This window comes from Microcaecilia unicolor, chromosome 2 (assembly GCF_901765095.1).
Source record: "Microcaecilia unicolor chromosome 2, aMicUni1.1, whole genome shotgun sequence".
Taxonomy (NCBI): domain Eukaryota; kingdom Metazoa; phylum Chordata; class Amphibia; order Gymnophiona; family Siphonopidae; genus Microcaecilia; species Microcaecilia unicolor.
The window spans coordinates 61,631,907-61,645,873 of NC_044032.1; the positions used below are offsets into that span (position 1 = coordinate 61,631,907).

General features: G+C 42.4%; 1 protein-coding gene across 4 annotated transcripts in view; it reads right to left on the reverse strand.

The window, feature by feature from the left end:
- Positions 1-1,884: 1,884 nt before the first annotated feature.
- FECH (ferrochelatase) overlaps positions 1,885-13,967 on the reverse strand; it is a 61,424-nt gene continuing 49,341 nt past the window's right edge. For all 4 annotated transcript variants that reach the window (XM_030192981.1, XM_030192978.1, XM_030192980.1 and 1 more), the window contains exons 9-11: positions 11,376-11,540; positions 5,486-5,545; positions 1,885-2,316 (exon numbers count right to left, since the gene is read on the reverse strand). In XM_030192981.1, coding sequence (XP_030048841.1) covers positions 2,182-2,316; positions 5,486-5,545; positions 11,376-11,540 — 360 coding nt within the window. In that variant the 3' untranslated portion in view covers positions 1,885-2,181. The remainder of the gene's footprint in view (positions 2,317-5,485; positions 5,546-11,375; positions 11,541-13,967) is intronic.

Sequence of the window (13,967 nt, forward strand, 5' to 3'; positions counted from 1 at the left end):
AAGGAGATCTTGTAAAAATCTGATCCTACATAAACCAGAGCCCCTATTTTTCTTTTTGGCTTAAGAGACTCCACTTAAGGGGGGGGGGGGGGGGGGGGGGCAGCATGATAAATAGCAACGACCGAATTGTGTAAAATTAATTTTATTCCTATAACAATGCATGTCTATGTTAAATGGTTGCTGGGTAATTTTCTAATTTTAAGATTTTTCCCACTTTCAACTGTTCTTTCAAGGAGGATAAAAAAAGGAAGCTGAGTAGAAACTTCACAAAATCGACAGGCTCAGAGGGAGTAATTCTAGGGGCATCTATGTGGAGCTTATTCTACAAAGAAATGTAGGCACCTACTTTCCTTACCAGAATACTAGTATAAACGGGTATATAAATGCATGTATGTGTTTAGGCATGGGCACTTACAGCAGCCATAGAGCTGGTGTAAATGCTAATGCCTAGATTCCAGAGATACAGGTATAACGTATGCCATTCTATAAGATACATCCTTTTAACTGGTCAGAAGAGTGGGAGCCACAAAATGTACTCAAATTACAACATTCAACACTCCTCAGCTGCAACAGCACAAACCTCAACAGCAACTCATTTCACATGGCCAACTACCCATGATTCACCTGCCTCATCGGTCCAAATATTTTATTTAATCAACATTTTTTTTTACTCTAAATCATCACTTAAGATAAACGTAGATAAAAACAAGCAGCTAAGTTGAAACTTTATGTAGATCCTCCACCTACACGGACCATATTTCGCTAGGCAGTAAACCTGAGCTTTGTCAAGGTGTGGACTTCATGCACAACTGCTGACTTTCTCATTTAACAAGCTAAGTTGAAACTTTTTATCTACATTTATCTTAAATGTTATTTTTGAGTAAGAAAATGTTAATTAAATAAAATAATTGGACCGATGAGGAGGCAGGTGAATCATGGGTTGTTGGCCATGTGAAATTAGTCACTGCTGAGGTCGATGCTGTTGCAGCTGAGGAGTGTTGAGTGATTCTATAAGATAAGGGCATGTGAGTTCCACCAAGCACCACCCATGTGAATGCCCATCATGTGAAACACTTGCTATCACATATGCATGTATTTACAGAACATGTAGCTAGATTTTTGGCATTTACACACATATATGCCAGTATTCTGGTCACTTACACTCGTATTTGCAGTGTAAATATTAAAGTCTTTATAGAATCGCCCCCTTAGAGCTCAGGATAAGTGTCATGAAACACGTCTTCAGGTTTATTTATGAAATTCAGTTAGATCTATGGTTTTGGGTAACTCATGTCCTTTGATATATGCCTCCCTAATTATGGTAAATGTAAACAAATCTAGAACAATCCTAAGGTGGCATCACCTTAGCCGAATATGTTATTCTTATGAACCTCCCCCCCACATGCCATAACTAAGCTAAGCCAGAGGCAGACTGCTTAAGGTAACAGGCATCATGTTATGTTTTATCACGACATACTTTCCCTCTGGAGGTACAAGGTTTCCTTGCAAGTGAGTTCACCTATAGCAAAAGAGTGGCCTAGTGGTTAGGGTGGTGGACTTTGTTCCTGGGGAACTGAGGAACTGAGTTCGATTCCCACTTCAGGCACAGGCAGCTCCTTGTGACTCTGGCCAAGTCACTTAACCCTCCATTGCCCCATGTAAGCAGCATTGAACCTGCCATGAGTGGGAAAGCGCAGGGTACAAATGTAACAACCAGGGCTTTTTTTGAGGGGGTACTTGGGGGTACTGAGTACCGGCACCTTTTCCATTGCCTGCTAAAATTGACCCAAGTTTTAATGAAAGAGCTCAGGCTCTACACACTAATTCTGCCTTGTCCTTGATTCTGTGACTGGTTGCAGGGGGGCTGGCTATTGTGGGGTGGGTTCCTCAGTGATCACCCCACCCCTGAAGGGTGATCTGGCATTTCAGTACCGGCACCTTTTTTGCTAGAAAGAATGCACTGGTAACAACAACAAAGGCTGGCAGATACGAGGTTGCTTCCTGCTATCATTTCATCCTGCAGGTATGGAGTCAGAGCAGAAGTGCAGAATCCTGACCAGGGGTATTACATTGTGCATCACATCTCCTCCCCAAACAAGGATAGAACTGTCCTATACAATAGCAGTCCAGCACCATTAGAGGATCTTCCTACATAGTCAATGTATGTTCTCAGGTTACACATCACAACTGTTGACTTGCAAAGAAGGATTTTGTCTCTCCACAGACAGGATTCACACAAAGCGGACAGCGCAGGGTTAACTGCTTGGAGCAGATTTCATTTGATGTGATGTGGGAATAGACCAAATCTGCAAGAGCCTGAAACACAGATTTAAAATATTTAATTAAAAATCTATATGACCAACCTTCCATTTTTGCTTTAAGCCAGATTCAAAATCCCTGGAATAAAATGCCATTCCTTGTCTGGGAAACTAACGGAAGGCTCCAGTGAAGAAAAGCAAACACACAAGATTGCTAAGATGCATGCTCTATTCTCCTACTGCAATAGTCTTTTTCCTGTAACAAAGTCACATCAAATCCCTTGAGCCTTACTTTATTCTTAAAAAGGGAAAAATCAGATCCCCATTTTAAAATCCTGTCAAGCTTTGGTGTCTAAATATAATGTATCCCTCTACAGAGTGGAAAAAAATGCATGTATGTGTTTTCTAGTGCAGTGCAATGTGGATATGCATTAACTGTATCCAAAGTAAAAGTATAGAACAGGGCATCCCAGCAGCAAAGATTCTTTTCACTATCCAGCTTGAGGAAAGAGCGCTGCAAATGTTGCTCAGATTTGCATCTTCAACTGATCCAAGGAAGCTGCTTTCCCCATCTCCCTAACCTCTATCAAAGACCAGCACTTCTACTGAGCTAAGACCAAGCAACACGTGGAGGGGCATAATCGAAATGGGACGACCATCTCTAAGGGCGTTCCGCCGAAGGGGCAGGAAAACCCGTATTATCAAAGCAAGATGGACGTCCATCTTTCGTTTCGATAATACGGTTGGGGACACCCAAATCTCAACCTTTAGGTCGACCTTAGAGATGGTCATTCCCGGTTTTCGGCGAAAATGGAAACCGAGGACGCCCATCTCAAAAACGATCAAATCCAAGGCATTTGGTCATGGGAGGAGCCAGCATTCGTAGTGCACTGGTCCCCCTCACATGCCAGGACACCAACCGGGCACCCTAGGGGGCACTGCAGTGGACTTTCTAAATTGCTCCCAAGTCCATAGCTCCCTTCCCTTATGTGCTGAGCCCCCCAAAACCCACTCCCCACAACTCTATACCACTACCACAGCCCTTAGGGATGAAGGGGGCACCTACATGTGGGTACAGTGAGTTTCGGGTGGGTTTTGAAGGGCTCACATTTACCACCACAAGTGTAACAGGTGGGGGGGGATGGGCCTAGGTCTGCCTGCCTAAGTGCACTGCACCCACTAAAAACTGCTCCAGGGACCTTCATACTGCTGTGATGGAGCTGGGTATGACATTTGCGGCTGGCATAGAGGCTGGAAACAAATGTATTTTCATATTTGTTTTTGGGTGAGGGGGTTGGTGACCACTGGGGGAGTAAGGGGAGGTCATCCCCGATTCCCTCCAGTGGTCATCTGGTCAGTTCAGGCACCTTTTCGAGGCTTGGTCGTGAAAAAAAAGGGACCAAGTCGGCCACATGCTCGTGAGGGACGCCCTTCTTTTTCCATTTTCAGCCAAGGACGCCCATCTCTTAACCACGCCCCATCCCGCCTTCGGTATACTGCTGACACGCCCCCGGGAACTTTGGTCATCCCCGCGACATAAAGCAGTTGAGGGCGCCCAAAATCGGCTTTCGATTATGCCGATTTGGGTGACCCTGAGAGAAGGACACCCATCTCCCGATTTGTGTCGGAAGATGGGCATCCTTCCCTTTCGAAAATAAGCCTGATAGTTTTCATGACCATATAACAGTTTCCAAAACAGAGTTACGAAACCCATGTTTGGGGTCGTGACCCATGCAAGCAATCCAGAAGAAATCATCAACCTGTGCTGCCCGGGGTCATGTGCTTTCTGCAGGTGTACAAACTGGTTTCACTGCTACAGAAATATCAGTGATCACTGCTATATAAGAAAGAAAACAAGATTGCTTGCATGTTGATTCTTATGTTGGTCCAATAACCTATCTGAAGACAATGACACTGTACATGAAAGCTTTCTGGACAAAGCAGGTCTCCTCCTCCTGATGTACTTGAGGCTTTTCTGTTCTTCTGCATGTCATTCTCTAAGGGTAGCACTTTTTGGTGGACCAATAAGGTAGCAGAACCTGTGAAAATGAAAACCAACCAAGCCATCCAGCCTGAATTCATTCATTAAAGGCCTAAGGAACCCAAGCATAGAGGAGGCAATTCTATAACCTAGGCACTAACATGCACGCATTAACCCCCTAATTCTATATATACTGCTCGAAATTGCATGTGCAAATTTGGGCACATGCAATTTAACTGCTTAAGACAATTAGTGCCAATAATTGGGACTATTATTGGTGCTAATTGGCAACAATTGGAATTTACTCATGCATCCTTAGTCACTATTCTATAAAGATGTGCTCATAAATTTTTCTGTGTAGATCTGAGAAGGGGGCGTAGCCATGGGCGGGTCAGGGACGTTGCTAGGATTTGCATGTAGTGTTACAGAATTCAGGGGATCCATGCCTAATTTAGATGCGCTAAACACTGTTCTTTAAATGGTGCCTAACTTTGAGCACCGTTTAGAATAATACTTAGTGCGCATTCTTTTGGTGCCCTTTGAATACAGGCACTTTGCAGAAACATGATGCTGTGTCGAGTCCCATTTTAACATTGATTAAAGACTCTTACCCATCATTACATCTCCTGGGTTTTTTGGAAGAGTCTCGTTTATCACGCTACTCCTTCCCCTTTTTTTTGGCTACTGGGTTTCCGCCAGGTACTTGTGACCTGGATTGGCCACTACTGGAAACAGGATACTGGGCTAGATGGACCACTGGTCTGACCCAGTATGGCTGTTCTTTATGTTATTATGCCTTCATGAGTCCTCTGCACAGCCCTAATATGTGGCACTAAGTCATGCTTCCACTATCCACTGATGTGCCGATTTTGAAAGCGAATTATGCATTGGCTACTGAGTGACCAACACATAACTCCCCTATCCATAGAACTCCAAAGGTTATGCAGATAGTATTGGGTCATTTAATGATTAATATAGCCCAGTACTATCTGTATAACAGTGGCCTGGATTAGGGGCAGAGAAGGGCAGGTGACCATAAAAATTAGTCAGTGATGATAATATGAAGTACCTGCAAGATCATCTTAAATACAGATAAAGACCTTGACAGGCATGAAATACTTTAAGATATGTGTTTCAGCTTTGAAGTGCTTCGTTTTGCCATAGTCATAATAAAATTAAAAAATCCACAACATTTTCTTTATAAAAGATCTCTATTAGTTATGTTAAAGGTGCACAAGGTCAATACCTTAGAGAACAAAGGATTTCCATTAAGAGATTCAGCTCTTCGGATGTTTTCAACACCACACTGAAACAAAACAGAGAACAAACAATACTATAATACAATACTTGGGAGTAATTAAAAACTGTATGGCCCCATCTAATCTGCCCAGTCATTCCTCTTCACACTGCTAAGGATATTTTCCTGCTGCTTGTAGGATATTACTAGTGGTCCCAATCAATGTTTACCATCTTCTGCTTTGGTGCTTTATCATCCTGAGCATGTTACTTCCAACACACAGGCCCTTCTGGCTTTACAATAATCTAAACAGCTAGGAAAACTAACAAGGCTATTGCCCAAATATCCGGCTGGCTTGGACTCTGTGCCCTGCAAGGTCATAAGGTTTTGCTTTCTTTACCTGCCCCTTGTTTTCGCCTCATCACCTTGCTGGATTGTACCCACCCACCACCAACTTACTAGTACTGACCCAATTGGTTTCTGGTGAGCTGTTGCTTACTGGGTCCTACCCAGTTATCCTCCATGACCTGCAGTGTCACTACATCATGTTTCCTTTATCTGCTTCCATTCTCTTTCTCACATCTCCCCCATGCCTCTGCTTTCAAGGGAATGGAGAACGAGTTGCTAGCAATACTGCAACCCTCCAACGATGTTCCTATCACTGTCCTCTACATATATTCCAAGTATCATTGAGTACACTCACAGTTCAGGTTTCTATCACCTCTTTTTTTTTTTTAATTTCTTTATTTAAGTGTTTCAATACCTCACCACAAAGAGTGAATATGCAATCGGCATTATTTAACATGAAATAAAAAAAATAAGTAAATATCTTAACAGCCAGTTTGTCCACAATTTTGAGAAATTAGATTCCAAGATTAAGGAAATTGAAAAGGAAAACAAATAATATTCAATAGATGCTACCTCTGGTTCAGACCCCAACCTGCTAGTTAGGGAAGGCTTACTACATTCACATCAACTCTTGCATCAATAAGCTCTTTTAACTGTTTTGGGTCTACAAACGGAAAATGTTTACCCTCAAGCATTACATTACAAAAACAAGGAAAATGCAATACAAAGTTTGCTCCCAATGCCACCACCCTGGGACGAAGTTCCAAAAAGGCCCTTCGTCTCATTTGTGTAGGCCGCAAGAGGTCAGGAAAAATTCGGACCTTTGAGCCCAAAAACAGATTTTCTAAGTGTCTCAGGGAAAGTCTTAATAGGTTTCTATCACCTCTGTAGATAGATTATTCTAGAAATCTACCACCTTCTCAGTAAATATATCATCATATTTCTTCTGAACTTTCCTACCTCCAGCTTTGTATCATGTCCCTCATCCTTGAAATTCCTTTTCTACAACAGCTTTTTTTCAGGAAACCAAAGAGTACAAACTTGAGTGGGGGAAGTGAGGTGTACAGAAGAAAAATCATCATTGCTTACATATGCATCAAGGATGAAATAAAGTCTCTTTTTAAACCAGTTGTAAAGTGGATCCAGTTGAGCTGCTGTCCCACAAGAGGTCGGCATTGATTTCAGACACATTTTTTCTTGAGAGAGCTGAGAGCATGGTAGTGCAGAAGCATGTGACCTCTTGCATTCATACCATCTCCGGAAACATGGCACCAATAACCAGGAAAAAGCCTGCACCCTGGCCTCCTAGCAAGGGAGCACCAATTTTCCCTTTATATACTCTGATGACTCACGCAGGGCTGGCACAAGGATATTCGGTCTCTAGGCAAATCTTCAATTTAACCCACCTTTGTGTTGCAGTACAGCCATAACAGTAAGAATCTTTAGGTTGGGCCACACTGAATTGACAACTTTTAAAAGAAACCCTCAAGAAAGAATATATGCCCCCCCCCTCATTTCTTCCTCCCTCTCTCTACAGTGAACAACTCTAACTTCCTCTGATCCACAGAACATTTGTTTTCACAGCGTAGTCCAGTCCAAAGTCTGATTACAGCAGGGACGTAGCCAGACAACAGATTTTGGGTGGGCCTAGGCAAGAATTGGATGGGCACCAAGTGTTCTCCCCCCCCTCCCCCCCCCCAAAAAAAAAAAATTCTCAGCTGATGAGAAAACGCTTCTTTCCACCTTGGCAGCAGGCATGCACTGAAAACTGAGTATGCGCAGGTGTTGTGGAGAGAGTAGCATTTTTGTTACCATCAGGGGGAAATCTTCAGCTGGCGGAGCTTGGGATTCCCACCAGTTACCACTAAACATGTGCTACTGTTGGGTGGGTCTGAGCCATAAATAGGTGGGCCCTGGCCCACCCAAGCCCACCTGTGGCTACGCCACTGGATTACAGTGATGACAGCTGCAGCTGGCTCTTAAAGCATATGGGCCAAAGATTGAGCCGGTGCATGCTCAGCTTCTAGCGCCATTGCCCCTACAGAAGCTAGGACAGTTTCTTTCAGGAAACTGAGGACTGCAAATTGTGAGTGAAGGAAAGAGGGGTGTGGAGAAGAAAAAAAATCTTTATTATTTATGCATTCCTAAATTTTTTTTTTTAACCAGAGTTACAATATGAACCCAGCTGAGCTGCTGGCCCACAAGAGGTCAGCATAAATTTCAGACATATTTTGTCTTAGGACAGCTGAATGTGTGGCAGCACACAAGGAGAGGGCCTAGAAGTGGAGGGCACTCTGGCCTGTGCCTCTTAAAAACCAGCTGCTGCCACAATCATGCCTTACGTCATCGGTCCTTACTGTGAAAAGACAAGATCTGTGGTGCAGGGTATTGTTTGGCTGGTCTAGTGTTTAGAAAAAAAACTGGTATTTACACTGGCTGGATTTCTCCCGTAAAGAAAACTTGCCAAGCTGGCCAAACAGGTTGACAACCAAGGACAATCATGCCATGGATCCCCTCACACCCCCCTCCCATTGGGGATTGAGACTACCGCTTCTCTAGCTTCCCCTAGCCCAGCCAATAGAAACAGCAGAAATCAAACCAACAAGGCAGGAGTGGACAGGAAGCAGTGAGGTATAGCCTTGCAGCATTGTACTAAATTGTGAAGCAGCAGTATTTCTTAAATCCCTTTTCCAAAATAACTGGAGCACGTCACGTTGTCTATATTTATTTTTCAATTATTTAAATATTGCAAATACCACTATATATGCATGGAACATAATTTTCATAAACCTGTAACAACAAAAATGCTCCCAATAACTGGATATTTTAGGAAGCACTGTTCCTAGTGGGGTATGCAGCATGAAGAAACTAACATTAAAGGCTCAAGAACAGAGTGAAAGGAAAGGAAAACCTGTCTTGGTATATAGAAGGTATCCACGGAGGTAGGAGAAAAAAGGGAGGAGACAGAAAAACTGGAGTCAAGGAAAATTATTTTACGGAGTGGGATAATTTGAATAAATAAATAAGCAAGCAAAGAAGAGAACAGGGGAGGAGGTAAAGGAGAAGAGCAGCAAGTTCCTTCTTCATGTACTACCAAGACCACCCACCCCACAGGGTGGCTGTATTCACATTTTTCAAGGACTACTTGAAAATCATTCTAATGCTATCTGCTTAAAAGAAATGCTAAAAATTCAAATGCCTATTAGTTGTTTCACAATTGTCTGACAAGTCAAGCAGTTATACCTACAGTTAAGCTGGCCAATTTTAGTATTGAACTACAAAAAAGTCCCTCATTTTTGGCTCATCTAGAGCAGCAACATCTTACCACTTTTAGCCAGAGCATATTGAGAGTATAGTTCAGCAAAGGTATGAAACTGCTGCTGCTCCACTTTCTGTCAGAAAACTACTGCTTAAGTCATCGTGGATGGTCTGTTTTGCTACCTGGGCTAAGCCTCCTTTGTCCCTGGTTAGCTGTTTTATGTCTCTACCCCTGATGCAGCCTAACTGGTGAAAAGTGGCCACGTCGGGTCTGTATAAATAAAGAACCTGTTTGGGACTATATGAAAAAGAACCTATTTGGACTTCCAGTGTCTGCTTTCTGTCTTTTCTTTCCAATCAGAAGCAGGAAAGGAGGGGTCATGTGGTAAGGACAAAAGCAAGAAGAAGCTCTAACACAAATGGCCTAATATTCAAAATCATCCATGTAGTCTGCAACCACATAAAAGTTATTATTTTTAAATATCTTTGGCAGATCTACAGATAATTCTGAACATTCCATACACAGAACGGCCACATTTATTCATCAGGGTGGAGCGCGTGCAGGCAAAAGTTATATGTTCTGTTTCAAAATTCAGGACTGAATGCATAATTTATACATCTATCTGCCAACACGGCGAGTCACGTGATGCTAGGCGAGGGATAGGACGCCGCAGGGGAGAGCTCTGAGACCCCGATATAACATCAACCCCTCTAACGGTTGAAATCGACAAGATAGCAACTCGCACGGAGTACAAATAGAAACAGAATGTTACCGAGGAGAAATTTGAGAAGATCCGCCGAAAAATCTCAATAGTATGGCATCCAAATCGCTGCGGAACGATGGAGCACGAGGGCGAACTGGAGACGGCAAAATGGCGGACGCCGGCCCCTCGGGAGAAACTGTGAGCTCTGTCTGGGTGGCTGAAATAGTAGCGGAGGTCTTGCAACTGCTGGAGTCATCGGTAGACGTTAAATTGCAGAGGATCTCCGAAAAGTTTGATAATATGGATGACAAGCTAGAAGGACTAAAGAATGATATGGCGGGATTTCAGCAAAGACTTTCAGAACTAGAAGATCGGAGTGCACAGCAGGAGGGCCGCGATAAGGACTGGCAGAAGAGGATCACCCAACTAGAAATGAAATTGGAAGATTTAGCGAACAGAGCAAGAAGAAAATCTCAGACTAGTGGGGATCCCGGAATCTGTAAGAGAAGTGGATTTGCGCGAAGTTTTAGAGTCCTGGCTGCCAAAGGTCTTACAAGTTAAAGCCCTGGAGAACAACCTAAAGATAGAGCGTGCACACCGCTTGGGACAGTTGAGATCGGAAGCGAAGCGTCCCCGAGTTGTAATTTGTAAAATCTTAAATTACACTCACAAACAGGAGATCTTGAGAGCTTGGCGATCTCTGGGAAAAGTATGCTATGAAGAGCAGAGGGTGTTGTGCTTCCAGGATTTCTCAGCTGCAGTGGCAGCGCAACGCAAGCAATTTGTGGGTCCCTGTACGGAGCTTCATCAACGTCGAGTTCGCTTTGCCTTGTTGTATCCGGCGCGCCTGAGGGTTCACTATGATGGACAGACACGATTTTTCACTGTCCCAGCGGAGGCGATGCAGTTCGTCAAGGAGATCAAAGGAGGCATGGAGCAGAACGCGGAGGAGGCAGCGTGCTGACAGGAGTGGAGATACCCTTACAGGAGATGTGGATGGTGGGGATCAGTCGGAATGGACGCAGGAGAAATGGACCCACTTTGACAGAGCTGGAGCAGAAACTGGAGAATGCGGTTGAGTAAGACTTCACATGCAACAGCAATAGAGTCCCATGTTTGGGGATTTAAAAAGTTTGGAAAGTGTTTTTATAGTTTAACAGTCTAGTTATCTGAGGAAAATAGTGGTTTGAGAGGGAATTTTAGGCTAGGAGGGACTATATCAGTTTGAATATGGGAGGAGGGTTTAAGCAATATACTATCTGCCAACACACAAATAAAGAGGTATAACTTTTAGAAATATAACTATACTTCTAGAGTTGTATGTGGATTTTCAGAGCAGCACAAAGTAACTGTGGAAATGTTTATAATTTTAGATGTACTACTGGATATTTGCCTGTTTCCTATTCACACTCAAAACACCAGCCCTTAACTTTGCTTTGTATGACGTTGATTAAAAAAAAAAAAAACACCAGCTCTGGGACATCCTAATACCCAGAGAATACAGGCCAGGCATCTTTAACCATACTAACTCTTGTGAAGAAAGCAAAGTGAAAAAAACAAATGCTGACATGAAATGACAAGGATCTTACCTCATTGGCTAAAACTTGAGCATATTCAATATCCAGTTCATACAGGGTTTCAATGTGGTCACTGGTGAACGCGATGGGAACCAACAGGATGTTCTTCTTTCCCCTCTGACAAAGTCCCTTGATAGCCTCGTTTGTCTGGGGACCCAGCCAGGCCATGGGACCGACCTGTATCGGACATAAAGAAATGTTACAGCTCTTTTTCAGAGCAGGATCTACTGCTGGAAAAATCATTCCACTTCCTACCAGCCAAAGACAAGCTTCTTCTAAGGGGCCAATATGCTTAAGTCTATTAAAGGTAATACATGTTAACACATGTGAACCACAGGCTTACTGTACATTAATGCTGCAATAGCAAACAGTAAGAAGCAGACCGACAGGTGTAGAGATAGATAATTTATTGCACTAATACCCTTTTTCAAATCCCCAGTTGGGTCTGTGCATAGTATCTTTGTAAAAATTAGTATCTTGAATCTGTCTTCTGATTTCTTCTACATACAATGAAACCTCGGTTTTCGTCGATAATTCGTCCGAAAATAATCGGCGAAAACCGAAACAGACGAAAACCGAGGCAATAAGAAATTTTTCTTTTACATGAATAAAAAAGACAAAATATGTATCATCAAGCCACAGTCATTTATGAAGAGGCACTGAACCAAAAGCAGCAGGGTGGGCAAAACGACGGAATTTGTATCATCAAGCCACAGTCATTTATGAAGAGGCACTGAACCAAAAGCAGCAGGGTGGGCAAAACGACGAAATTTATATCATCAAGCCACAGTCATTTATGAAGAGGCACTGAACCAAAAGCAGCAGGGTGGGCAAGACAACAAAATTTGTATCATCAAACCACAGTCATTTATGAAGAGGCACTGAACCAAAAGCAGCAGGGTGGGCAAAACGACAAAATTTGTATCATCAAGCCACAGTCAATTATGAAGAGGCACTGAACCAAAAGCAGCAGGGTGGGCAAAACGACAAAATTTGTATCATCAAGCCACAGTCAATTATGAAGAGGCACTGAACCAAAAGCAGCAGGGTGGGCAAAACGACAAAATTTGTATCATCAAGCCACAGTCAATTATGAAGAGGCACTGAACCAAAAGCAGCAGGGTGGGCAAAACGACAAAATTTGTATCGCACAACGAAAAACGCCACAGGAGAACGCAAAATTACCAGCGTGGACACGCTGACGAAAACCGAAACAACCAATGAAAACTGAGACAAATTTTTCACTACCAAATTCGACGAAAACCGAAAACGACAAAATCCGAAGTCAACGAAAACCGAGGTTTCACTGTAATTGGTTTTGTCTATGATAACTACTGCACCCCCTTTATCTACCTGTTTGATCACAATGCTAGTATCCTTTTTTAAGGATTGAATAGCTAGCTTTTCTTCCTTGGTTATACTGTAAAATGGGCGTTTATCTTTAGACTCTAATGTTGTTAATGTCGTTTAGAACCATCTTCAAAAGTCTATCATGGGATTGGTGAATCCTGGTGGATTCCAAGTGCTGTACTTTTTGTTTTTTTAACCAACCAACATATCAATACTGGGGACACCTTTGTTGGAAAAATAATCACCGATTTTTAGTTTCTGTGTTAACTTGAATAAATCTACTCTAGTGTTGAAAGCATTATATTTCAGAGTGGATACTTATGATATGATATGCCTTTTTCCAGAACAGCAATTTCTGTCTGAGTAAATGACTTTGCTGATACATTAAATACTTTTTGCAAAGGCAGCTCAGAACTTGCATTATTCTCTATTTCCAATATCTGTTCAAAATTTTGAATCGATTGGCCTGATCCCTGAATTGTTTATCAGCCATCCTCTTCCTCTCTTTCCTCCTCTCCCTGGTCCTGTATAATAGGGCAAGTTTCCTGTTTGCATTCATTGAATTGATTATTTCCAACAAATGTGTCACCAGTATTGATATGTCGGTGGTAAAAAGGACAGCACTTGGAATCCACCAGGATTCACCAATCCCATGATAAAGACTTTTGAAAGACGGTTTGAAACGACATTACAGTATTAGAGTCTAAAGATAAACAACTGTTTTACAACAATAAAACCAATGGAAAAAAAAGCTAGCCATTCAGTCATTAAGAGAGGATACCAGCATTGTGATCAAACAGGCAGATAAAGAGGGTGCAGTAGTTAACCTGGACAAAACCAATTATGTAGAAGAAATCAGAAGACAGATTCAAGATATTAACTTTTACAAAGATGCTATGCACAGATCTAACTGGGGATTTGGGTATTAGTATAATAAATTATCTATCTCCGCACCAGTTGGTCTGCTTCTTGCTGTTTCACCTGTCTGCAGATTGCTTCTTCAGTTGTTGTGACATTAATGTTTTAATATATTGAGTTTGTCTGAAGCATTGTGAGTATATACTTCACCCTGTAAGTGTGGTTTGTTTGTAAAAGAGTATGTTTCTATTTTTAGTTTCCCTTTCTGATGAAGACTTTTGAAACTCGGCCAGAGTTAAAGGGAGCAGTTATTTTGATGGCAAGATTGGAATGGATGAATGATATGTGATTCTAATGAAGCACAAGCACGAGCACAATATACCCCAAGGGAAGTGA